We start from the raw sequence: 27,348 nt of genomic DNA on the forward strand, positions 1-27,348 counted from the left end.
CAAACTGCAGTATTGCGTTCTCGGAGTGTAGATCTGGATGACCCATGGCCCAGGATCTCTCTGTTGTCTTTGCTCCATTGTACAATGATATTTCCTATAAATTGCTGCAGCCTCTCAGTGCAGTTGATTTAGAACGGTGAAACCACCTTCCTTAATTTCACAGCTGGGCATGTTATATTTTATTAAAAGTATATTTTATGGAATTCCTTGTTTCACAGAAGTTATAAATATTGATAACCCATGTTAATTTGAAAGTAAAACTGTTCTAAGTATATTAGAATTTTCCAAGAACAAAAGATTTTTTGATCAGCTATACTCAGTGCTTTTTGAGTTCAGAAAATCAGGTATTGTGCTAAACTATTAGAAGTTAAATAAGAGCTATAAGGGACACAAAAAAGAGAGAGTTTGTTTTTTGTTGTTTGGTTTCATTTTTTTCTAGTAGGATTTTATGCTTTTTACCAGCTCAGAAATAATTGGACTTCTAAACTTGTAATCCTGTTATTCTTAGGAAAGCTCTTTCAGGTCAAAGGTTTCATGACTTTATTTTTTGTTTTAAGCTTTTATATACTCACCCTCTTCTAGACCTCATTCAGTGTTAAACTGTTGTCCTAGTTCTACAGGAGGATTGATTCAAATGCTAGGCCAATGGAAATACTTAAAATTTATTAAAAAAACCAATCACCTTGACGACCTGCAAGCTTTTATGCATATACAGTTATACCTTTTTATTATTTTTTTTTATTTTAATTTTAAGAAAGTAAACAAGGTTGTGGCAGTCATGCATTGGAGCTGTGCTTTTACCTGGCCCATACCTTTGCTTTAAAAAAAAAATGATAAAGTACTGGAGTAGTTCTTGCATCCCAGCAGCTGAATGTTGTTTTACGCCAGCAGCAGCCACAGGATAACTTGTACTTCTTTGGGAGCAAAAGGGGAAAATTCTAATCATAAGCCCTCAACTGTGTCCACACATAACCAAATACTTATGTTCATGAGTATCGCTGTATCTGAAGGATACAGTATATCAGGATATCAGCATATCTGAAGGACTTACAGCATATTGAACCAATTCATGTCTTTATAATAAAGGTTCTAATATTGAAATTGTCTGAAATTGTATTTCTTGGAGTTGACTGACAAATGTTTTTCCATGTCTTTATAAGTTCAAGTTTCTCTCTTGAATGCTGCTGTAATAGAACTCTTCTTTTCTAACAATCTCAGCCTTCTGGAGGCAGCAAAAATTTATGGGATTTGGTCGCTGTAATAAAAGGACAGGATGATAGTTTGCTTCCACAAAACTACTGCAAAGGAATTATGCATATGAAACATCTCATTCGATTTAGAATGGTAAGTAAAGCGTAAACAATATGTGAAAATGATTGTTAGTCCATATAGGATTTCACTCTTTAAAAATAACATTTAGTGCTTTACAAAGGGGTCACAATTTATTTCATGTCCAAAGACATTTGTGCAGCCTGTTACAATCTAGCTAAGTCTGCCTGCCATTGTACTCATAATGCAAGCTCAGTTTTAAAATGTTAGGTTACAGTTATTAACTAGAAAAGCATTTTTCAAAATGACTAAAAGAAATTGCAAAGCTTCAGCTATGACACAAGTTTGTTCTCCCTGTTATATGCACTGTACTTTTATATTCAGTAAAGTCAAATTACGTGACTATTTTGTGGTATAACCATGAAGTGTGTAGCTGTGTTCAGATGCAGTGACAGGAGAATTCACATCTGAAAATGGAGGAGAGTTAGCAGAAATAGGTTCTGTAACTCTCTGAAGAAGGAGTGGAAAAGCAAGAATCTGTCATTAATACAGATATGCAGCTTAAGAGTGATGCAGATGTGAATGTGAAACTTAAGTACTAGGCCATAAATTTATTAGTAGCTGCATATATGAATATGCAACCAGATATACAGTTTCTGCAGAGTATGCAAATTTGTGGTTCTGTCTTGGAGTTCTTAGTGGTACTGAGGAACCCTGTACTCTAATGACTGTGTAGTAAATAGAGGAAAGCTTATCTACCGGTATAGGGTCAGGGAAAGCGCTTGCCACCCACCCCCAGGGCTAATACCTGCCATGTATCACCTCTTGTTTGCTGTTACAGGCTGTCTCTTGCAGAATCACAGGCTTTTCAAGGGTGTCCTACATACCTTATGACTCTTAAGTGATTAAAGTTTGTCAGTGTTAACTGTAATAATAGTAACTGTTCTCTTAATCCTGTGAAGCCCTGTAAATGTGCCCATGTTTCCAAAAACTAGATTTCTCAGCCAGTTAGCCTGAGAAGACAAATTCTTGGCTTGTGCAATGCAAGCAGTCTGTTTATTTTTGCAGTGCGATTTCATGCATTTATAACTCCGGTGACCTAGAGTCACTACAGTCATTGCTGGTCATTTTGTCCCCTTTTTGCTGACTCAGAATCTTGTTTGAGAGCTTTAAGTAGGGGTAGAGTAATGCTGACTGCTTGTTAAGGGCTGATAATACTGTCTTTTCCTTAGGAAAGTAGATAATGCCATGGCAGCACTTAGACATTTCAGGATGAAGTAGGGAAGTAGAGCAACTGTTTTTCTGTGTTTAGGAAACAGAGAGAATTCATTGGAGACTTCAGCATGAAAATAATAAAAAATATAGAGGTGCTGATGAAAAAAAAAGTAACACTGTATTAAAAAAAAAACAAAAAAACAACAAAAAAAACCCCAACATGTTCTTGGGAGCTGTCATTGGTCTACATGGCAGTTTACTGTGGTGAAAAATGTTTGAAATTCCTTCTCCATCTTCCATATATGGTACTATAAAGTCATGAATAGACAAATACCATCAATGTGCATTGATGATAGAACTAAACTGAGAATTTTTGAAATGTGAAGCTCTTTCTGCTTTTTTCTTCCTGTGTTAACTATAATTCTGTTGCAGCTTGTTTCTCAGTCTCTGCTAGATGAAGAAAGTTGTCATTATTTCTCCAACTAATATAAAAATTGTGCTAGTTGGGAATATAAATAATTTCTTGGTCATAAGATTAATGGAGCATGGCAGATCAGACCACAAAGCCTATTTTCAACCACTTGAGCCTACTGTCTTTATTATTTCTTTATGTGGACATCATTATAATGGTAAAATGTTCAATTTCTATCTCTCTGTAGTTTATGTTCACATTTTTTTGTAAGTTGCAAAATATCAATATTTTTATGAGGGACATTTGGGTGAATTACTATTACATATGAGAAAATTTTTGAGAATAAAAAATTATATAAAGATATTATAGGAAAATAATCATAGAAAATATATAGGAAAATATTAACACAATTACTTTAAAAATATAAACATAGTTCACTGTAATCTCATTGAACTAAGTTCCAATTAGCCTTTTCTCAAAAGGAGTTTTTTTCTGGAATGATACCCTTTGTATTCCACTGTAATATTTGACAGTAGTGCCTTCTTAAAAAAAACTGTTTTCATGACAGAAAACTTTATCTTTTTTTTTCCCCTCAGTCCAAGGCACAAGAACTGACAACAGTAAAGATGTCTAAGTTTGGAGGTGGTATTGGTGCACCGAGCAAAGAGGAAAGACTCAAAGAAGCTGCAGAAATACATTTGAGATTAGGACAAATTCAGCGATATTGTGAACTAATGGTAGAACTTGGAGAGGTAAAACATCAGAACATTATTGAAGAATAATAAAATACAAAGGTTTCTGAAAACCAGCTATCATGGCAAAGATAGGGAGGCAATAAATGGGTCCAAAGTCCTGAAAAAAGTAATCTTGTTCCAATAAGCTTATTTTTAATATATGCAATCTAAAGGATAGCTCATTCCTTATTTAACCTCTTGTCAAATTCATTTTTATTGGAAGAAAACTTAAACTAATTTAAAATATGGCTGTTTCTCAAAATAAAATGATCAGGTTAAATGTCTTTCTGCTTTCTTCTAGTGGGACAAAGCTCTCTCAGTTGCACCTGGTGTATCAATGAAATATTGGAGGAAGTTAATGCAAAGGTAAATTAATAAATATATGATGGCGAATTGTAGCTTCAGTCCATAAAAGTACACAGACAATTAGGAAGGATGAATCCTAATATCAGTTATACTTGTCTTTTGTTACAGCCTTCTAATTATGTTCCTTTTTGTTCAGTAAGCTTTGGGATGGAACTGTGGAGGATTTCAACAACTTTGTGTAGAAGAATCTAACGGTTGAACTTAAATTGCAAATTTAACTGTAAGCTCTTTAATGCAGTATCCAAAGTTAGTAAGTCTGTGAAGGCAGATGGGTTTCAGTTAACTATATGGCTTCATCTAACACCTACACTATAGTGATAAGTTTGGTTGTTTCTTATATATGTAGATCTTTCTTGTTAATTTATTCTTTGTTTAATCAGGAGAGCTGATCAGTTAATTCAGGAAGAAAATGATGATGTCATCCCATACTGTATAGCTACTGGAGATGTGAAGAAGCTAGTTTCTTTCTTTACTTCGAAAGGTCAGCTTAAAGAGGCTCTTCTTGTTGCACAGGTATTAAATTACCATGTGTATCAGTGGGGGAGATTTATTTAGCTATTAGCTTATAACGCTCAATATGACAAGCATATTTAAAAGACTAGCTTTGTTCACTTTAGAAAAATAACTGAATAATGATACCCTCGTCTTTACTTTCATATTGTGCTGACCAGTTTCTATGAGAAATTATAAGAAGGAGCCTCATGTTTACAGATTTAAAGCCCGATTCTTCTAAACTGCAATCAAATGACCATAATGAAATTTGATGCTAATTTCAATTGAAATAGAACTTGATGTTCAACAGGCAGTATTGCCCTTAACATCAAAGACATGTAGGATTTAATTTCTCTTGCATTTCAACTGAGAAATTGTCTGTCTGAATTTTTTAGCTGAATAGCTGAATAATGTACAGAATGGAACTTGGATGCATGCTTAGATTTAACAAGTTATAAAGTTGTAACCTTAAATTAAAGCTTTAGAAAGATCTTAATTTTTCTTGTAAGAGAGAGATTGCAGAGGAATATTACAATTCATAGAATGATCTTTGTCTCAAAGGTTTAATCAGATGATATTAAGCAACAAAATACCAGGAGTTGCTTTCCTTTTTAACTCAGACCTGAGGTTTAATGATTTTATCCCAGCTACAGCTTGAAGTATATGAAAGAATTTTACTGAATCAGTTAGATTGGAAAAGATCTTTGAGATCGAGTCCAACCCTTGACCAAACACCACCTTGTCAGATGATTTAATTTTAACCCACACTGATCTCTTTGTATTTAACATTGGAAATAAATTTTTTCCAGGCACAGATAAGTTCACCTTATGCCACTATCTGCCACTGTATGCCAAACCTTTCCAATTTGCTGGCATATCTGCTGAAAAGTATCTATAGTCTTCATCCTTCACTCACAGGTCTATTGCTTCTCTAGAATTTCTTGTATGGGTGGATAAACTGGGCTAAGACTTAGCTATGAATAAGTTCATTAGTTTCAAGATTTAAACATTTGTCATAACTGAGCTTCCAGGAGGACTTTTATAGATATTTTTATAGTTATTTTTGTTGTTGCTAAAAAAATTCTATTTCATCTTCTGTTTGAATTGTGCATTAATTAATCTGTTTTTCATTTACTTCCAGGCAGCTTGTGAAGGAAATATACAAATGTTACCAATCTCCACAACAAGCAGATCTTCAAATTCTGGTGGAAATGATACAGATGATTATAATGAGTAAATTGGACTAGTTTATATTTAAACCTCAGTTTAATGCAGAATGGAAAGTCATTAGGGGAGATAAAGCTTAGTGGTTTAATTTGGCATCAGCAATTTAGAATTAAACACAATATTGCTTCTTCCAGTGCATAGTTAATAGAGTTACTAACTGCCTGTACACTGATTTCCCTGTTGTTACTCCTCTTAGTACAAAATGGATTTTTCATTTGTTTGTATTATAATTATAAATGTCCTTTTCACTTGCTTGATTTTAATATGCATTCGCATGCACTTACATATATAGCATATTAACTTAAAACTTTTGGTAAGTAGAGTAAGATTTAGCATTAACAAGTATCTGTTATCCCCTATTAGCATCTGTTCCTGAAGCGTTGCTTTGTCATCAGTGGATTCTGACAGTGCACACTGAAAGCCAGAGAGAAAGTAGTTTTAGATTAGATATTGGGAAAAAAATTCTTTACTGTGGGAGTGGTGGGGCTCTGGACCAGGTTGCCTAGAGAACTTGTGGAAGTGTTTAAGGCTAGATTGGGTAGGGCTCTGAGTAACCTGGTCTAAGGGAATGTGTCCCTCCCCATGGCAGGAGGCTGGAACTAAATGATCTTTAAGGTCCCTTCCAGCCGAGGCTATTCTATGATTCTGTGATTTTTCTTGTCCATGCCCTTACAAAAAAACAAAGCATGCAGTTCTCAAAAACTTGAATTATATTATCAAGTTATAGGCATAGTAACAAAAGCAGTTCCGAGGCTGCATAGTTACTTCATTTACATGTGCAATTTTTCAGCAATTAGAGAAATATTTGTGCAGAGTTTACAGATACAGATTGGATATCCAAATATTTGATTTTTCTTCTGTAAGTCTGAAGAGACATTTTCATACTGATATGGATTTTGGGAAACTGAGCCCTCTGAGTATACACCAACATAAGTTGTGGGTGAAACTCAAACAGATCACATTTTTCAAGCTAATCGTGTCATTATCTGTAAGTCAAATATAGCAATTTTTAGGATAGAGAAAGAAATTAAGTGAATTTTGCATAAATTAAGAGCCTAAGAACACCAGCCCTAATGTGACCTTGCAGAATCCATGTTTTGTTCTTGCAGGCTCCTGCATAAGGTCAGTAAAGAACTGGCTGATTGGTATTTCCAGAATGGCCACGCAGTGCTTGCAGCATGTTGTCATCTGGCTGTTGAAAATATAGAGGTAACGGTTTTCTCTCTTTAACTATGAAAAACTATGACTTCCTTTCTCCACATGCATTTTAAAATGTATGCATCACCTTCCAAAATTTTAATTATACTTGATATTTTATTATTATGTTTATCTGATACTTACATTTATGCAGAGTTAGGTCCTTACAGTATTAAAGTTAGTAGCAAAACTCTCTTGATTCTATTAAATTAAAGGTTTTTCTCATGCACGGAAAGTAGTATGTTGTTGTTGAATTGTATATGCAGTATTTTGTTACATTAGAAAATATAAGGTCCTTAAATACCTTCTATAACACCTAAATGTTACTTTTTACTGTTTATGATGCCTCAAAATACCCATTCCAAACTGGAAGTTATTGTTCTATAGAAGATGTAATCTCTGCCTTACAGAATTCACAGTTTAAATGAAAAAGTAAATAGGAAAAAATCCACCCCTCAATACAGAAATAAAACTGCCATGTAGGAAACATTTTCTTAGATTTTTCATTTTGTTTGTAGTTTTAAAAATTGTTTCTTTTCCTTGTTCTCTCTGGATTTTGTTGTTGCTGACTTAACATGTTTTCCTCCTCTATCCCCCCAGATAACTATAATTCCATCTATATTATCTGTTCAGAGAGAAATCGAGAATTGGTTAATGCCTGTATTTCAAAATAGGTGTATTCCAAGTTCTTCTGTAGTCTCTTACTGTTTGCCATTCTGCTAAGTCTATCAGCAACTCTGATTGCCCACAGAATGTAAGAACAGGAGAATCCTTCCTGGTTTTGAGTCTCCCTTCACTGAAAGAGATGGGAAGTATATACGCTGAAAACTAGTGTCATTACTTAAGATTAGATGGAATTCCTATCATGCCTTTTAGGTATCATATTTATGTAATCTCTTTGGTTGAATAAAGGAAGATTCTGCTAAAGGAAATCTATTTGGTTATTTAAAAACTGATTGAGATATGGTGCACGATTAGTTACTCATGCAAGAGACCCTAATTATATAAAATTTACTTTAATTATTGCATATTTTTTCCTTCTGTATAAAGTATTCTCATAAATTAATGTCATATGCTCAACATGGTGAATCCCAAAAATGCTTATAATATAATTTTTTCACTGAGCAAGCTTGCGATGGCAAACCTGATTCGTGGAAATGAACTGGAGCTGGCAATCAGTGTGGGTACTGTCTTAGGAGAAAGTGCAGCACAAGCAACACATTATGCCCTAGAATTACTAGCAAGAAAATGTATGGCAGTAACAACATGGTAAGAATTTCTTAATCCAAAGAATATTTTTATTAATATTTTTCCCCTGACAAAAAAAAGGTGTGTCATTCTGAAACTTTTATGGAGACTAAACCACTATGGGTAGGTAGAATGAGAATTGCTGCTTGAATAAGAATTGCTGTATTGAACCTTTGAAGTACAAGGCATGAAAATGTTCTGCTTTAACCTCAAAATATGTTATGTATGCATTGTAAATAAGAAAAGAGTCATTGTCAAACAGTATGAAAACCACTGAAAAAAAAGCCCCTAGATAGTTGGGCAATAGATAGTATATGCATTCCTAATCTGTATTGAGTAAAAATAACTGCTTCAGACAAATAAGGCTGGAATCAAATTAAAATGTCAAAAGGAACAGAAGCTCAGGTAGGATCTGTGAAGTGTTTTTAAGTTCTTGTTTGAAAAATAAAAAAGCTAAGAGTCTTGCGGAGTTATTTTATATTGGTATTAGGAATACAAGACAGTTGAAAAGCTTTAGGGATGAAACAGGATTACTATTTAATTCTGCAGAAGTAATTTCTCTGTTGCATATAGGGGAAACGTTCTCTGCTAAATTTTCTTTTCCTCTTTATAGTGGGTTTACTTTGAAGAATACATCTTCTTGTTTTTTATCTACCAATGAAAAGCTGAAAAGGTATATTTGGCAGCTGTATAGGTATTTTATAATTAACATTTCACAGAAGATGCATACTTAAACAGATACTACAATTAAGGATCAGTTAGTGCTAAAGTATCTAGAGGTAGCCTGAGAGAAACATAGTGGAACTCCTCTCTCTAGAGCATTTAGCTTGCCTTAGACAATGAAGCATTGTAGAAAAAGACAAAATAAGAAATTGATGGCTTGCTACTTTCACATTGCAATGATTTAGCAGGTCTGCAAGCACCAGTTCTAACAGGGTTGTTTTGGTAACTCCATCTGCGGCTTTTGAAGTCTCTGATGCTTCTTTCTTTGATCTCCCTGCCTTCATTATAAGGGAAGATTTTCATGTAGCCCCCAATAGGAAGTACTGGAGGTGGAGTTAGGAAAAAGTGTATAATTTCTCTAGTTCTATAATAAAAGCTTGTTCTGATCTCAGGGCTGTAACAGGTATTTATAATAGTATGGCATTTATGTTTACGTACATAAAGCTTCTGCAGTCTATGGCATATGCTGAGGCATACATTGATATATGTGATAAAATTTTTAAATGGTGTACTGCATACTTCCCAGGTACAGATCTGGATTTCTCAGTGCGTTTCATGTGCTATACTGAACACCTGTTGCAGCTAGACCCTGCAATCCTGGATTCTGATTTTCAGCCATTACAGCATGTTTTTTCTATTCTGTAAGAAAGCTCAGGGATTCATGAAACTCCTCATATTTTGTAATAAAGAGACACTGACACAGCATACCTCTTGGTTCACTGCATTTATATGATCATGTATGGGGAAGCTGGCATTCAAGATCTCTGATATTTCAAGTGTTCCCTTTTTGTTTTTACTGGTTTTTATGCTTAGGGATATCCATTAATTGGAAGCATTTCATTGTAGAGACACAATTGTAGACAAAAGAAATACCAAAAAGACCTTGACACGTTAATAAAGAAATCAGTAATTGGTGGAATGTTTCTTGGGTTTTGGTTGGTTGTTTTTGGAGGTGCTCTAATATAAATATAAAATCAAAACAAATAAAACTCAAACCTAAACATTCACATTCTTCCCCAAATCTACAGGCTTGTGAAATTGCGTGTTAAAGAACATTGGTTTTATTTGTGTTTAACACCTAAATACTGTTGAAAGCAACCTTATTCTATTGAAAATGTTAGTCATATTTTACTTGGGATACTGAATGCTGCATATGCAAAGTCAGGCACCTCATTTTTATCTTTGTACCTATCAGTGGTTTCAGCTTGATTCTTAAAAATCATTCCAGGTAACACAATATGTAGGCCATGACATGAGGACTACTTCGATTTTTTTTTTTAAACAAACATTGGATTTCAGATTTTTTGCAAAACAACTTCTAATCATGTTAAAAAAATATTTAAATTGCTTATGAAGATTAGCACATATGAGTGACTGATTTTGAAAATAGTTTAAGAACTTGTGAAATATCCTATATTCTGAAAGAGTGCTCCTGTAACTTGGAAAAATGGCTATTGCACAGTAATAGCATAACAGATTTTCCAGTGTCCTCTTGGCATTAATTTCTTTAGGTAGTCAAAAGGCATTGAAAAGCTACTTTTTTGTTTTAGTAAGTTGCCCTGTAGATTTGCTGTTTTACTTTAATTATTTTGTATTAGATATTTCCTTTGTAAAGTAATACAAGGATTTCTTCATTACCATTTCAATGTCTTCCTTTTAGCTTTCCATCACTTGGATACAGGTATTTTGCTTGTTTATAGAAAGACAGATTTGAAAAGTGTGTGACTTTATTAAGGTAAAAATAAGATTAAACTAAGAATTCTAATTTTTAATTGACCGTGGTTTAGAAAGCAGTTACAAACATTGGACAATAGCTTACTTCAACATTTTTAAGCCAAGTACCCCATTCTGAAAATCCAGGGAAACTTGGTAGGATTTTTTGCCTTATACAGGGGAAGTCAGTCTTGCGGGTCACAGGAAAAATGATGTCTTCATGAATAGAAGAGTCACAGAACAACCAGAATAACCAGTTATTAAAATTTGAATAGAATAATTGTTTCAGAATAATTTCCTAATATTACAAATGTTCCCTCCAGCTGCTTGTTGTGATTAGGGTAGGGTAAAAAATGGTAAAAAATTAGGAAATTTTCAGAAATGTCAGTTTGCTAAAACACAGTTTTCCTTTGAGAAGGATGAAAATAGATGTCACATGATTTTCTTGTATCATCTCTGTTCTAATGTCACATAAGCACTAGCCATTCTGGGTGACTGAGAGATGCTTCATGCTGATGTCATGGAGCTTTAGAAGCCTGAAAGTGAGGATGGTTTCATGACACAAAACCACATTATCATCTTTCCTTGTCTCATATTGGATAGTTCCTATTCCCTCTTCCCATTCCTGCTCACATATTTTTCCCCCTCATTTTGAGGTGGTTCTAATGCTTTGGGGATTGCATAACTGTTAAATTATACCAACTAAAGCAGCAGAAAATTAACTAATGACTTCCCCAAAAAGATGAATAGATTAAGCCTCATTTCTTGCACCAAAATAGTCTTAGAGACTGAGTTGACTTCTGCACTTCTCTGGAAATAGTGTTGTTCTCAGTAAACTCTACTTTATTAAAGGAATGTAAAAAACCAGCTTCTTCCTATTCCAAACCATCAAGAGTAACTACATGCCATCTTTTGTTTGTGCAGGGATTTAGCAGCTGATCTTCTTTTGATGATTCCTGATAATAAACTGCAGTTAGTAAAACTATGTGCTTTTTATCCTGGATGCATAGCAGAAATAAATGACCTGCATGAAAAGGTACAGTATAAAAAAATTTACCTGAATGCTAATAAGAGGCTATGTATTGCTTTGTTTACCCACTTCAAAAAATTTTAGGCCAAATAAATCTGTAGGATGAATTCGTCTCTAACAGTCTTATGTGTTACATACCCTTCTTTGCTCTTTTAGTCTTCATTGGCTTTATTTTCAGTATTGTACAAGAAATTTAGTTCTTTAATTCTGCTCTTTGTGTACTCTTTCCATGATACAGGTTACTTTCTGAAGTAGCTTGTGATCTTCAGAATTACTTGACCATATGATTTACAGCCTCCCAGACATGCCATCTAATCATGTCTTGGCAGTTCAGCTTTCTTTACTAGTCTGAATTGTTTCACATCTTATGTCTGTAATATCCTTAAATCCCCGCTTTCCTCTTCAGCAACAGAAGGGTGTGCTCTGCTAACTCCCTTAAGGTTCAATTCAGACTGCACATTTATTAAGCAGTAGTAAAATGTTCCCCAAAACATTAGCAATGGAAACTGATACTGCTTAAATTAAAGTTAAAGAACCTTCTCCTCCTATGTTGTTCTCTGGTCTAGATGTCTTTCTTAATGACTATATGCAGGCAAACCTTTCAAACAATTACTCCTTTGGAGAGCATTTTTTCCTCATTGTTATGGGCAAACATGGGTAATTCTCTCCGTCTTAGAGAATTGTTTGAATATTTCAGTAATTTTCTGGCAAAATGTTTCTTTCCAGTGTAATCTTCCTGATGCAGAAGAATGTATGCAATTGGCAGAGACAACTGAGGCAGATGGAGATATATTTGAAACAATAAAGTACTATGTCTTAAGCACAGAACCTGAAAGGGCTCTCCCTATTGGCATTCAGTATGTGAAAGGTAGGTTTGGATGAAGAAACTTTTTAAAATGTGAGTCATTTGTATAACTTTCTTCTTGAAATATTTTTCTTTTTATTTTTCAACAGAACAACTTTGTGGCTCAGATTGGACTTTAGATTCAGTCTTTCCATATCTTGATCTTCTGAGTTACATACGCACTGAACAATTAATGTTGCATAAATGTAGTGAGTGAGTATATTTTCCTTACTTAGAAAAGTGGAACTTTCATTAAAGGAAACTTTTGGAACTTATAAATAAATAAATATACATACATATATATATTTTTATATATATATGTGTATATGTATGTGTGTGTGCATATATATGTATGTGTATATATATGTATATATGTAGGTGAACAGTGTTCATATCATTTTTTTGCTTACCAGAATAGGGATGCAAAGAAAATTTCAGCAAGCTGGCTAGTTCTCAATCTGGAGAATGGAATGTGTAATTTTCCTTTATTTTGAAGGTTTAGCAAGAAAAAAAAAAGATACTTTATTGGTTCTTTCTCTATGGAGTATTTACAATGGGTGAATTAATGTTGGTCTTACATGAAGAATTTCACTTTGATCTGCAATGCTTTCAGTTTCCTGAAGAAAAGGAGCAGTGGTACCACACATAATGTGGGCTTCTATGTCAAAATGTTAAGGAAGGTTGAACTGCCACTCTCAGAATTGACCAAAATGGGTGGATAGCTGTGGTTCATCTTTATGACAGATGGTTGAACCTAGGCCTACGTGCTTACATAAGCATACGTGTAAAGAACTAAACGGAGAAAAAATTTGGGGAAACAGTGAAACTGAAGTCTATGCTACTATTTAGGGCAATTTTATTTACATTTAGTTCTATCACATTAAAAGGTCTGAGTGATATTTTTGTAATTTTACCTAATTGTGCCTAAAAACTGTGTTGTACATGCCATTTAAAATTTAATAATGGAGATCAGTATAAAACACATGGAGTCTGCTTTTACAATTTCATGACACAGAAAGTAAGCAGGATCAAAAAACATATATTCTTCACAAAAAAGTGGATGGATAAATTAGGTTTTAAAATTATAATGTGAATATGGGTTTGTTTAATGTTTTTGCAAATGCTTCTTTTTCATGATTAATACTTGTCATTTTATAGATTTCGGAATGAGTTGCTGATTTTGTGTGGTTACATTGGTGCTTTACTTGCTATCAGAAGACAGTACAATAGTATTGTACCTGCACTGTATGAGTATACAAGGTAATTCTGTTTTCATTAACACTGAGAAATATCCTTAGAAATAGTCCTTATTATGACATATACAATACATTGCCCTCACTTCCTCTTAACCTCCCCTTCTAACAAAAACAAAAACACATATAGCCTTAAAATAAAGAACAGCTTCAAATTAAAATTAGAGCTAATTAAATAAGATATAAATAAGGATAATTAAAATCAAATTTAAATAAAAAGGTATACTTTTATACTTAGTATTTCTAAGATTTAATATAGTGATTATTGTGAAGGATCAATTTATTTCCGTAAAGTTATTTCCATATCCAATCAGAAATATGTTTGTATTACTACTGTCTATCTTGTTGGGTTTTTTTTTTTCCCTAAGAGAACACTTACTTGTTGTTAGAATTAATTTGGACTTTAATTACTTGTATTTCTTTTCAGTCAGCTTTTGAAAAGACGGGAAGTATCTGTACCTTTGAAAATTGAACAGCTTTCTGAGGAATTAGATGCATGGAGAGCTTGCACACAATTAAACGAGTAGGTGGAAAAATATAAAATTACCATGAGTGAGAATAGTAGTATTTAACTGCTTAGTTGTAAATTTATTCCTGTGTAAAATCTGAATATGACTGAAAAAAAAGTGCTTTGTGGCTTTCTAACACAAATTAAGAAGTATAGTTGAAAAATAAATATATTTTGTGTTGATAGGCCTGGTGATGAATTGCCCTGCACACCACCATCTGAATCGCAGAGAGCAACTTATTCAGTACTTGTATCACGAATTCAGGAGGAGCCTCTGAAAGGAATGGTTGGGCCAGACTGTGTCACTGGATCAAATCTTCCTAGTCATTCAGATGTTCATATCTCTTGTTTGACAGGGCTAAAGATACAGGTATGGTTTCAGAGAGCTGAAGTGTTCTTTCTTGGTGATAGCATGGACTGGATGGGAGGTTGCCATAAATCTAAGGTCCCTCCCATCATTTGGGAGGAAAAATGTTTACCCTGGTATCACAGTAGCAGAAGTAAAGATGACATCTGCTATATAAAAAAGAATTGTCCAGTCAAGTAATTGTCATTTCCCAAATCCAAAACTTTTTAATTTCCATGCGAAAGACAGATTTCCTTTGCTAGATATTCTGTCTAAAAAGTGCATGTAACTCACTGTCTACCACCTCACCACAGCTTGAATAAGGCCAGGAAATTATTTATCTTCAACCACACACTAACATTTTTCTGGTGTTGATATTTGTCACTATGGAAATACATCCTGTAAAACTTGCAATTCGTGACTAATTAAAGACAGACATTAGAAGACTAAATATTCAAATATGTTTATTCATTGCTCACATAGAGCTTTATGATCAAAACTCATTTCAATAAAGAGGACATTGACAGATCCTGAAAACACTACTTCTGTCTCCAGACAGTGCCTCAGTGTGAATTTACTCTCTTAGATGGTACTGTCTGTTTGCTCTGTCCAGCACAAGATGCCAACCTAAAGAGTAATAGGGTGGTTCCACGACGAAGACAGACAGTTTTGTGTCAGAAATTGGAAACTGCAAAATGCTAGTGGAAGTTTTGAGGTAAACAAAATTTACAGCTGCACACCATCAACCGAGAAAAACTTGCTGTCAACACTTCCACATTATCAGTGGTATCTGACTATGGCTGTACTCTCAACATTTGCTAACAGCCACGTAAAGCTGCCATTGTTATAACCCATTCAAGCAGAATAGCAGATATGGTGTCATCAGCTTGTCATCTACAATATCCTTATTTCGGGAGTAGTGTACATTAGGAGTCATTGCTTTAGGCATGCAGACCAGCTCTCAAATCACTTTGTTAATACTAAGGTATAGCAGCCTAATTGCATTGGGTTTGCAAGTTTTAAGTAGCAAGTTTGGAGAGCACACCCCTTTAAGAAAGTGTGTAAACGGAATTGCAGCTTTGACACCAGGTTTTGTCAAATGAATAAATTTTCAAATAACTCTTCTTCCATCAGATAAATGAGTATTTTTTTCCTTTTCATAGTCAGCATTTGAAATTATTCTGTAGACTCCATGTTTTCAAACAATTCATGGAGGCATTATATTGGGGTGTTTTTGTAGATAGGAAAAAGCACAGATAGTGCAGATAATGACAGACCATGAAATATGGAAAGTGTTCTGAAGGAAAAAAGCATTACTTTGTTTTCTAATTCGGGCTAAATTTAACTCTGGAATAATTGACAAGCATATATAAAGTAATATATTATTAAAAATCAAACAAAAAATTAAATATTATGAAATGTTGGGTAGCCAGGTAGCAAGTTCACTCAATTTATAATGTGTAACTGTTACCAAAGTTGTAAGTCAGTGGGGTACAATTTTTGCATGAACGTGGATGATAATTGTAAATAACATTTTCATGTTCTTTCTGCTGTGGTGACCTTTACACAATACCTGTGTACTTCATTTCCCTCTTCAAACTTTTTTGCTGTACAGGGTCCAGTGTTCTTCCTTGAAGATGGAAAATCTGCCATTTCACTGAATGATGCTTTGATGTGGGCCAAAGTGAATCCTTTTTCACCACTAGGAACAGGAATACGACTTAACCCATTTTGATGAGGTGCTTCCTCTGTACTTCACACTGCTTAAAATAACCCTCTAGGGGTTAATAGTGATTTAACCTTGATTTTCAAAGGACAGAAAGTGGTAGTTGATTCCTCCTGAAGGGCAAGTACATGAACTTTGAAAAATGTAAAATGAGAACATGAAAAGGATTTCTATACAAATGTTTGTTGAGAATCCAAAGAAAAAAGTTATTTGATAATCCAAAGAGCAAGTCCTAACTTCATATGCAGCCATGGCTTTTTTTTTTAATAAGAATAGTGTTGTCAGACAATAGACATATTTTAGTCAACTCTGTGTGAATAGATGCCTTGTAAAGGAGGTAAGCAACTATCTGCACATTATCAAAATATTGATAACAAACTGTGAAATCCATCAACACACTTCCAAATACATAAAATAGAACTATTTTATTGATAGCCACTGCAGCCTGGTTTTAGAATGACTGGAATACTGTGGCTGTTTCACATGTTATGTCCCCCTTTTTAATTTTAACTAATATTTTGTTTAGATAGTTTAGATGTTTTGTTTAGATAGAATTTTGTTATCTAGATATTCAAAACTATTTTCAAATAGGGTCATATTTCACAACTGTCCCCCTTATATTTTCACTGGAGGCTAAAATGTATTTATAAAACTTTTTTTTTTAACAAAGGCTTTTTAAAGGAACAAACAGCAAATTTATTGAAATTATTTAACTATGCTATGTATATTTGAAGTACTAGTTTTCTTTTTACATTTTGTATTAGTTACAAACATCCATATAGTATGACAGACCAAAAGTAAATACCTGTGCATATATATTTTTATTTACTAAATCTGTGCTCAAATGGAAAAACAGTTATGGCAATAGAATACTATTTAAACTTTAAAGCTGTGTATAGTATGAAATTTCATTATAATTTAATTATAAGGAAAATATACTTATTTATTATTAATAATTCTTAGAATTACTTGTAGAAAAGATGCCTTCGTTACAATATTCTTTATTAGCTTAATTGGTGGCACATAAGCAGAAATCTGCTTTGTGTGGTTACATTTTTTGTTGCTGGTTTCAAATACATTTTAAGATTTATTTAAAATCTTTATAATTACATGAAATGTAAAGAAGTTGCAATTAAAAATTGGCAGAATTATTTCATTAGAAACTTTTGTAAAACTGGAAAAAATACCAGGTCTCTGTTTATCAGATCCTGTCAAACAATCCTCAATATAGAAGTAGGCCCTGCCCTCACTTGCCACCATGCTGGAAAGGTGGGGTGGAGATTAGAAATAAAAGAATACAAAGTTGTTTTCCCTCCCTCTTTAAAAAGGTAAAAATTTTATTCTGGCAATGTTCTAGAGTATTATTACAGGGTTTCTGGTGTAAGAATAAATTAGAGTGGAGGAGTGGTGGGGGAAAGTAATGCTTAGCTGTTTTGTAACCTAAAACATTTTTTTACTACTTGGATGCTGGAACAGAATGTTTTACTTTCTGTGGCTATTCTTTGGAAAATGATTTCCCTTTGTTTAACTCCATGGAGCTTGGAGAAGAAGAATTGGGATTCCGAAATTAAAATTCATAGTTTTTGAAATAATCTTCCATCAGTCAGTATCTGGTATGTTGCTTTGGTCAAATGAAAGATTAGCTCTCTTTTAGCACATAAATTGTATAACCTGGTATAAATGCAGAGGTGCAGAGCAATGGTAAGAACTGAACATGCAGCCCTATGACTAGTGATTTGGATCTGAAGGACTGACTCAATTGCCATTCTACTATATTTAAAATCTTTTGCTGTATCATAAGGTTTTTTACCAATAATTCACAATTTAAATATCTTACAATATGTAGTATAACTGCATCAATTTGTTGCACATAAATTGTGCCTTAACATGGAATCTTGGGCAAGTTACTCCCTCTTTAAATTAAGAGAGTGAGGATTAGGAATTTTTTCCTTGCTAAAATACAAAAACTAAGTCAAAGAGCATTTTTTATATTCGGGATCCACCAGGTAACAGTCATTGTGAATAATATGAGGTTGCATTTTCCTTAAAGTTGTTTGTACCTTGTGTTGAGTAAAGGGCATATAGAGAAAAGGTTGTAATTATGTCTACTGCTACAGCTGTGGTTGCAACTGTCAAACTGAATTCATTATTTTCAAGAAAAATTTCAGATTGTTTGCTAATATGTGACCTAATTGTCTGGCACAGCAAGTCAAATACAGATACTTCTCCCTTAATATTAAAGAATACTTAGTCTCAAATGCTTGTTTGGCTCTTCTGTATAAGTTGTATTTCCCTTTGAATGATGAAATGTATCACGCTATACACTAGTGCTTTCCAATTACTATTAAACCTCAGTTAAATTTAACATCACTTTATCCCTACAAAACCAAATCTAGTGAAAGAATCTGTCCAGCATTACTGACATATTTATAAGCTTCCCAAACAGCCTCACTGGCATCTGCCATCTGAGATACAAGATGTGATACTTAAATCCATGTCATTGGACTTCTTCATTGGGTAAAATAATTTAAATCAAGAATTACAACAATTTAAGATTACACTAATGCAAGAAACTCACTTCATTCTTGACACAGAAAACAGAGTGTAGATACCTTTCTCAGAACAGGCGTGAGGTTTTCTTAAAAACTTGAAGCTTACACATTTTTGTAGGAAGAAATGAAATCCAGGATCATCCTTGCTCTAGATAAAAGTTACAAAGAACACGGAGCAGGAAGCAGATTCACCACAGCAGTGCTGAAGACCAGTATGCATTTGCACATGGGTCAGAGCATGAAGTACACTTTCTGATTTGGTGAAAATTTCACGTACAGCTGTTCTGACTTGTGGCTTTTCCTCACACGTTGTTATACCCTGTGCAGGGCTGCCCCTGGCATGGCTGCAGTGAGGCCTGGACTGGGCAAGGTAGGACCAAGTGGCCCCCCCAGCGCGGTACCTCCTGTTGTCTCCAGCGCGCTTTTTCAGCATGTCTGGAGGATTTCATCATTGGATTTCTTTCCAGAATTGATGCATATTACACTGTTTTTAATTTTCTTCTTATTTTGTATTTTTTTAAATGAAAGAGTCTTATGATACTTTTTTAGTGGTATAACAATTTATATAATAAGAGCTATTCCACCCTGTAAAGAATGCTCCTTCTAAACTAGGGTGTGCTGTAGTAGTCTTTAACAGGGCTCTGACCTGAGTCAATATTTGCTTCAGATCCTGTATTTTAATACATAATTTAACAATTATTTCATAGTAAGAATAGGGCCCTCACAGCATGAGAAGAGTAACAAACCTGTTTCGTTTAATTTCTGGTTAAACCAAGGATCAGTTTTGGAAGGGATTTTACCATATAGTAATGTCAGGTAGTTCATTGCTGTGTATTTTTGGTATGTGGCATTGGCATGCTCTGATCTGCCTGAGATGTGTTCCAGGGCATAGTCCTGACAGGGCAACAAAATGCACTCCCTGTTTTTGTTTTCCCTTGTTACATAGTAACAGAAGTGATGCCCCATCCCACTTGGCTCAGCTTGCCAAAATAATTCACGTTTTCGTGTAATTATTTGGTAGCAGAAGATTAAAGTTTAGGTTGAGAACTACATCTCACCCAAGATTAAAGTCATAATATTACCACAAGCCCATTTCTTTCAACTAGTCTACCATTCTGTAGAACTGCTGAAAAAGCAGTACCAAATCCCTGTAAACTACAAAGATGGTCTTGTCTGCTCTTTGGATAGGGGCAAGGATCAGTGGGAATGGTGGGAATAGACACTGCAAATGCCACAAGAGCAGGGACACACCTATTTACAGTGAGATGGCTTGGACTCTGATGTGACTCTTAGCAAAACTTCTAACGTTATCTAGCTGTGTTTTGAACAGGTGTTTTGCAGAATAGCCATGCTTGCTCAAAACTGTTCTTAATGTATGGAACATGAGAGCTTTTTTTGACACCCTGTCTGAGTCAAACTTGAAAACCTGAAGGTAAGGATCTAAATTATCTCATTCTGCATAGAGAAGTTCAACATGCCATGGTTAGCTCGGTGATTGGAAGTTGGCTTGTTTGTCGAGGTAATACACAGTAATGGTATTGTGCATAAAAGCACAAAGTGAGGGTTTCTGGACCAAAACCAAAACCACCTGATTCGCTCCATTACAGTCTGTATGTTACTGACTCCCAGGCAGCCCTTGTACTTGCCTTTGACTTTACAGGGACTTCAGAAGAGACCCCTACCTAGAGTTTTTGCAGGGAACAGAAGCAAATTAAGATTATTTAACAAGAGCAAGTGCCAGACAGCTGCATTTTTTATTAGGCAGGTATAATTTAGCAACTGAGTAAGCATTCCTCTTGGTGAAAGCTTCCTCTATAGTTAGTTCCTCACTTAGTATCTTTCCAGTAGGAACAAAAATACAGAAAGGAGTCACTGAAAAGAAATGGAACAGGGTGAATCACTAAGGGCAAGTGGCAAATTTTCAGGTGTTCCTGCATTGGTGTGCAGGAATTGAGTGCCAGTCATTGAGAAAGTAATATGTTCTCAAAGGAACATCAAATGAGAAGATGGAAAGGAGAAGCGCTGCATTTCAGTGCAGTCAGGTCACTTTTTTGACAAGACTGGCAATCCTCAAAATGCAAGGGCATGGAGTGAAGCAGAAATCCTTGGGGTTTTCTAATGTCTGTGCCAGCATTCCTTCTCTTTCTAGAGTTGAACAATAAAATTTCAACCATCACAGACGAGCCTGCTAAAGCATTCTGGGATTTAGCAAAATGATTTTTGGAGCTGGGAAATTGTTTATAAACCAGACAGCAAGGGAATTAATGTCCTTTCAAAAGCGTACCCATCCTGATTCAGAGAACTGATGTATTTATAGAACCTTGCATTCAACCTCCTGAACTTGAGCTTAAAGATTCAATGTCCACATCCCCACAATATGCCTTTAGAAACCTCACAGATACACTGCATGTTAAAATATGCCTTTCTCTGAGGCAAATATGCCTTGGAGTTGTGATACAGCATTGTTAAGAAAAGATAAGGAAAGAGCCCATGTAATTTTGTTTTACAAGAGGAGATCAAAAGTGTCTCAGCATTAAGGCTTTTAAGAAATATTCCTCTGGAATTTTTAAAGTTACTAATTGTACAAATAAAGAGATTATGTAAAAATTGAGTTAATGTTCCCAGGAGCTTAATTCCAATTCCAGCACAGGCAGTGAGGAAGAATAAAGGGAAGTTTTTCACAGTGATTAATAAATCGTCTATTTAAAGAAGAAGAAAAAAAGTTGACATCCAATCATTTTATTTTTATCAATGTATATAGTGCATCTATCACCAAGTATTTTTAGATACATGAACAACAGAAATTTAAAAACACATAAAATACTGACTCCAAGTGGACAAACTTAACAAATAATAATGAAGAAACCCTTTGTGGTTCAGGTGTATCAAAGAGATTTTAAAAATAAAAACACAAAATTAACAGCACTAAAGCTATTCAATAGTAATGTAAAGCTATATAATCATGTCCCAGAGTATCAGCACACTTACTCAATTCAGCTTTATTAGCACCTTGGTACTAGTTGCTGAATGGCTCCCAATTACTATTACATTACCAACACCAGATGTCAATGATACAATTTTTTTAAGCAATATGCAAAAGGCTCTTTTTCCGGCCAGCAGTTTTTTAGATAAAATGTACAATAAACAGAGAGATGAAAAAGTACTTGCTATTTAAGTTTCTAACACTTAATTGCTATGTTATCTGTACTGTAAGAAATTCTTCAATATTGTTGGCAACTGGAGTTGTGGAACAAGATGCAGTCTAGCTCTTCCTATGTAATTTCGGATACATAGTCGACAGAGCTGACAAAGAGAAGATGGTGTGGCTGCAAACAACAAAGAAAGGAGTTTAATTGCACAACTATAAAAGCCAGGACTTTGTCTTACATCAGTCTTGCACAGTAATGAGATTTTTTTTTAAAAAAGTCACATTTTGAAAATTTGGCCTTTTTCTTATTTCCTTGTCCTTCATTGCCTTTCTGTCCTCAAAGATAAAGACTGGGGCTGCTGAAATACTAAAAAAAAGTAAGGTCAGTGTTTTTAAATTGAAAAATCTGCTCCCAGAAAATAGCTGATGTCAATAACTTTAAAAACTGCCGGGTGGTGTTTTTTTGTTTTTCTTTTTTATTATTCAGAGAACAGGTGACATACCTGCTACAGCAGTACAAGCTGCACTACTGGTGCATCACTGCAACAAGAATAAGCAGGCAAAATACCTTGAGATCCTGGATCATGTTTAGTGATCTTACTAGTTCATCCTAATGCCTTTATCCCTCTGCCCCCCACTCCCTCAGAATCAACATTGCTGTTTTCTCTGGACAATAAAAAATTCATATGTGTTTCATGCCAATTATTTTTTTTTGACATTTGCTCTGACTTTCAAGAATAGTACTAGTCTTTGTAAATGTTTGGAAACCAACAGTTTTTAAAGGGGTTTTGCTAATAGCATTCAGACTACAGAGTTGTTTTCTTGAGGAAAACATGAATCAGGTTTACTCATCAGTTCACCTCTAAAGAGATGCCCATGGTTAATGAAATAGTTTCTTTCTCTTGTGGCTTATTTTTACATTACACATAAGTCAGTCTGGACAAATCCAGTTCCCTTAGGGATATTCTCTCTCTCTCCAAGGCAACAGACCTTTAAGAGTTTTGAGGGACTCTTAAATGTCAACTCCTATTTCTCAGGTTCTTACAATTTCATAAAAAAAATTTAGAAAATGAAACTTTTTATGCTTTTTGATCACAATCAAAATAATGTCCTTTATATGCACTTTAAAATATATTTTTACAAATATTGTGACAGCTGACCAGAATGAAATATATTTTTAATCTGAAATTTAAATACTGTTTCTTTTTAACAAGGTCTGTAAAAGTCAATAAAAATGTAGCTTTAATGTCTACTTGTGTAAACACCTAACAAACAGGATTATACTTTTTTGGCTTGTATAAATTCTGATGCTGCTTGGTCAATGGCTCTGGCCTATGACTAAATATTCCTGAGTATTTTTATAGTTGAAAAAGAAATTACCCGAATGCTAATATATTCATTTCATAAAGCACCATGTAGCTTCTATAACATGGGTTGTTTAGGTTGTTGGGTTGTGGGGGTTTTGTTGGAAAAACACAGATGTAAAACTTACATTCATGGAAGAGCAGCAGTCTCTCCACTAAACTGCTTGGAGCAGCTAAATCAACAGGCCTCTCAAAATCTGAATTTTTGGCATTTATGTCTGCCCCAAATTCAAGGAGTAAGTTTACGATCTCTGTACTAGTATGCTGGGCAGCAGCATGGAGTGGAGTTTGCAAATGCTTTCCTTTCTGCACATTGGCACCTGGTGGGTAGATGCACATAAAGAGATGTCAGAAGAGATTGTCATTGAGTAAAGATGAGGCTACAAAACAAACAAAAACTCTCAATGTCCTAGAATGCAACAGTGCATTTAGCCACTGTATTAATTCTATTGCATAGAACTATAGCTAATCATATCAATAGGCTTTTTTTATCTTATATTTTATTACCTAAGTACAACTAGATAAACAGAAAAATCAAATCAGGTCACATGAGCATCATTGTTGCCCTAATTATAAAAAGTAGTTTTTTGTACACATTTAAGAAAATTTGCACTACATAAAAATTATTCTTTCCTTATTTTGAAAAAAAAATCACTGAATTGAAATTTTGTATGTGTATATTCATAAGTACACCAACTCAACAAGGAATGCAGCTATGATGCTTTATAATTTTTCATGTGTTGAAGCTGGCAAAAGGTTTGAAATAGACTCCCATCCCATCCAACCTAGATCAAGGATTTTTTTTTTATAAAGGACTTAAAGTGTCAAGAAAGCTTATAGGGGGAAAAAAACTCATACCATTAATTCTCCCAACTCATTGAATTCTAATTATTACACTTTTGTATTAATAAGGAATTGTTAACTTATTTTAAATTAAAAGTGATTAAATTATTGTACAATAATGCATTCACATTCAAGAAAAATATCTATACAAGAGTTAAACCAAACTAGCCAGTATAGAAGAATTTCCCTTACTGGCAAGGTTTATTCCCCTAAAACTGAATTTATCCCAACAGTTTTCTAGACTATTCTAGCAGAAGAGAAACCCTGACTTCTTGAGAGAGATTTACTGATCTTGTGAGACCAAAATTAGCTCTGTACCAATTTTACTCCCCAAATCAACAGTTTTTGACTTTTAAATTCCCATTTGGGCAAAATAACTTAATGATGTCACAGGCCTAGCAATTAGATTTGAAGCCTGACTAACTCACTGGTCTCAATATTAACAATTTGAGAATACTTCCACAGTACTGTTTTCTTGCTTATTTCACTGTCTATTTGCTTCTCAACTTCTAATTCATTCTCATAAACCAATAAAATATTAAAAAAAATTAGACAAATAAGTAGTTATTTGTATTCTCCATTTACATGTCCTTTTCTACTCCAGGAAATGGGCAAATGTAGAATCTGCCCTTCTACCACTCTTTCTTATGTATGGTAGTATTTGAATCCAAAAATACGATAATTATACTTTTGCTGTTCTTAAACATAAAAATTCTTGACATAGGATAATTAATCATCCAAGGAGACTGACTCAATGAGAAGCAATTTAACTGTTTGTTTAAGTTCTAAATATAGCATGCAATCAACTAGAAAAACAATTCTGGTGCAGTGATAGCAAGGCTGAATTATTCATATATACATATTTTTGTTCATTGTGCCGCAGGACATGAAAGCCCTGTATGTCATTACCTGAAACGTAGCAAATGATCCTGTAGCTATGCCCCCTTTCGCTGGACTTGTGCTGAAACAGAACAAACCTCCAACATGTCTTTCCCATTGATTAAATAAATAATGAAATTTAGGAAATTTTGAAATTTAGGATCAAATGCCTTTTACCTCACCTCTTCCCTCAGCAACTCAGCCTCTCTGCCTTGTGAAAAGACCAATCAGAATATTCTGAAGAATGAAAATGTGTGGGACTACATTGCTAAAATAGCTCTGTTGAAATTTAAATGATTACTATATAAAATTCCTTTCTCAAAGCTGATTTTTTACCCTTGTTTTTCCTACAGAACATGAACACCTACAAAGCTGTAATAGCTGCTAAAAATGGTGAACATCCATTCTTACTGGTCTTGCTTCCTTTTTCACTCATATGCTCACTATAACACCAAAAAATGAAAGTTATAGGAATTTATTATAAAAAAACATGCATTACAGCATAAAATTTGAAGTAGCGCCCTGCAAGCAAGTATTCTAATTCCACTGACTGAGCAGAGCTGATTTTAAAGGCAAGTACAGTATGCTTATTTTACAGACTAGTAATAGTTTTGTTTAAATCGTGACATACCTGCATAAAGAAGCTTTCTAATACAATGGATCTGCTGTGAAACACAAGCTACATAGAGAGGTGTTCCTAAATGTGGAAGGTCTTGGTCAACATCTATACCCCAGGATATCAGTACCTCCAGACATTCGCTGTGACCTTTCAATACAAAGAACAACAGGGTTTGCTCTCTTCAATAAGCAGTCTCATAGACAAAACTGCACATATTCCTTAATGCTGTTAGTGAGACATTGGTCCACTGCTCCATGTTTATGCAGCAGGTAATTTCTTACCTCTGCTGGCTGCTTCATGAGTTGGCGATGGCAGACAAGACTCCCACTGGGCTTTGGCACCGTACTGTAACAGGAGCTCAGCACATGCTGCACTGCCTCTTGAACAGGCATTAAATAAAGGTGTCACTCCATCAATTGTTGTGGCATTTACCTAGAATATATAAAGTCTATTTAAGAACAGAATTGAAAGAAACGTAGACTTTTAAACAGGAAATAGTTAGAAATTGCATTAAAATACCAAAAACAATCACTAGTTAGAATTACAGTTTAACTGACCAGTCCCTGTGCTACTGTCTTCCTCATACCAGTCCTCTCAGTTGAAATTAGTTTACTTATATTCTTGTTAAACTACATTGAATAAACCAAAATATACCAGGAGTACTAAAGAGCACACATTGACATTTGGGTAGTAAACAATTTTCAAAAGTCATTGCACAGATCTTGTTTCAGTGACACAGAAAATCAACACTTTGATAGTAACAGGTTAACAAGGACCTTCTCTTCACAGCTCTGGCAAGTCCCTATTAAATGTGACAGTTATTTGTAATTTTCTTCTGTAGTTTTAGTCTCCATGTTGGAATGATATTTTACAGGATGGTGGCAAAGCTAATAGCATAGGCTCACTGTTTTATACCAACCTCATCACCTCACTGGTTAACTGAGTATTTCCAGTGCGAGAGAATAAGGGGAGAAACTAGGCAAGTTTGTGAGGGCTAATAATACTAAAGGAAAGAGCACAGGTGTTAGGAGAGGGCTCCTTCCAGGACTCTCAGCTATCCTCTTTCATGAACCCCCAAACCCACCAAAACCATTACAAGTACTAAAAATAAATCAGGTGTGAAAATGAACAGTTTTATCTAAAGTGTCTATAGTTTTCTACCTTTAGAATCCTTGTGCTAGCTAAAGTGGAGAGGAACTGTTTTTCAAAATATCTTATGTTTGGGATTTTTTTTTTGTAATAAAATAAACATATTCTAAATGGTTTTGAAACCTAAATTATAAGGGCAGTAAATATTTCCATTACAAAGAGCAGAGACTTGGGAAGCTATGCATTTGAACTCTGATGTCAGCAGAACTTGTAGTGAAAGCGATCTATAAAAATCTCATTTTTGTTATGGGATAAAAGATAAGACAACCTATGTCAGTACAGAATAGAGGCAGTGCTTTTTTTGTACTCAGACCAAAAAATTTTAAGAGCACAGTGCAGTGTGACAACAGATATTCTGAAGATTAAAAGAACAGTCTCCTGAGAGCCACTCAAAACAAAAGAAACCCAGTAAAGGAGAGGAATGCATTTCACATTTTAGAAGAGAAATAACACATGAACACATGAATAACAGATTTTCTCCAATTCATTAC

The 27,348-nt window shown here is 34.4% G+C and overlaps 2 protein-coding genes across 9 annotated transcripts in view; one reads left to right on the forward strand and one right to left on the reverse strand.

Annotated features, from left to right (window-relative positions):
- The window catches only part of WDR17 (WD repeat domain 17), a 54,836-nt gene extending 36,282 nt beyond the window's left edge, over positions 1 to 18,554 (forward strand). For 3 of the 6 annotated variants that reach the window (XM_071556268.1, XM_071556265.1, XM_071556269.1), the window contains 15 exons: positions 1,219 to 1,344; positions 3,493 to 3,648; positions 3,932 to 3,996; positions 4,377 to 4,509; positions 5,630 to 5,721; positions 6,825 to 6,924; positions 8,042 to 8,181; positions 10,544 to 10,564; positions 11,521 to 11,632; positions 12,353 to 12,494; positions 12,581 to 12,683; positions 13,629 to 13,730; positions 14,151 to 14,246; positions 14,418 to 14,601; positions 16,193 to 18,554. In XM_071556268.1, the coding sequence (XP_071412369.1) occupies positions 1,219 to 1,344; positions 3,493 to 3,648; positions 3,932 to 3,996; positions 4,377 to 4,509; positions 5,630 to 5,721; positions 6,825 to 6,924; positions 8,042 to 8,181; positions 10,544 to 10,564; positions 11,521 to 11,632; positions 12,353 to 12,494; positions 12,581 to 12,683; positions 13,629 to 13,730; positions 14,151 to 14,246; positions 14,418 to 14,601; positions 16,193 to 16,312 (1,692 nt within the window). In that variant the 3' untranslated portion in view covers positions 16,313 to 18,554. Of the gene's footprint in view, positions 1 to 1,218; positions 1,345 to 3,492; positions 3,649 to 3,931; positions 3,997 to 4,376; positions 4,510 to 5,629; positions 5,722 to 6,824; positions 6,925 to 8,041; positions 8,182 to 10,543; positions 10,565 to 10,722; positions 10,735 to 11,508; positions 11,633 to 12,352; positions 12,495 to 12,580; positions 12,684 to 13,628; positions 13,731 to 14,150; positions 14,247 to 14,417; positions 14,602 to 16,192 lie in introns of those variants that run through there. The other 3 variants (XM_071556271.1, XM_071556267.1, XM_071556270.1) reach the window with 3 other exon arrangements.
- A 3,025-nt stretch (positions 18,555 to 21,579) lies between these two features.
- Positions 21,580 to 27,348, reverse strand: part of ASB5 (ankyrin repeat and SOCS box containing 5) — a 28,176-nt gene continuing 22,407 nt past the window's right edge. For all 3 annotated transcript variants that reach the window (XM_071556272.1, XM_071556273.1, XM_071556274.1), the window contains 4 exons: positions 25,990 to 26,140; positions 25,721 to 25,855; positions 23,496 to 23,687; positions 21,580 to 22,181 (listed from right to left, as the gene is read on the reverse strand). In XM_071556272.1, coding sequence (XP_071412373.1) covers positions 22,054 to 22,181; positions 23,496 to 23,687; positions 25,721 to 25,855; positions 25,990 to 26,140 — 606 coding nt within the window. In that variant the 3' untranslated portion in view covers positions 21,580 to 22,053. The remainder of the gene's footprint in view (positions 22,182 to 23,495; positions 23,688 to 25,720; positions 25,856 to 25,989; positions 26,141 to 27,348) is intronic.

Source organism: Pithys albifrons, chromosome 5 (genome assembly GCF_047495875.1).
Source record: "Pithys albifrons albifrons isolate INPA30051 chromosome 5, PitAlb_v1, whole genome shotgun sequence".
In the NCBI taxonomy this organism is placed as follows: Eukaryota; Metazoa; Chordata; class Aves; order Passeriformes; family Thamnophilidae; genus Pithys; species Pithys albifrons.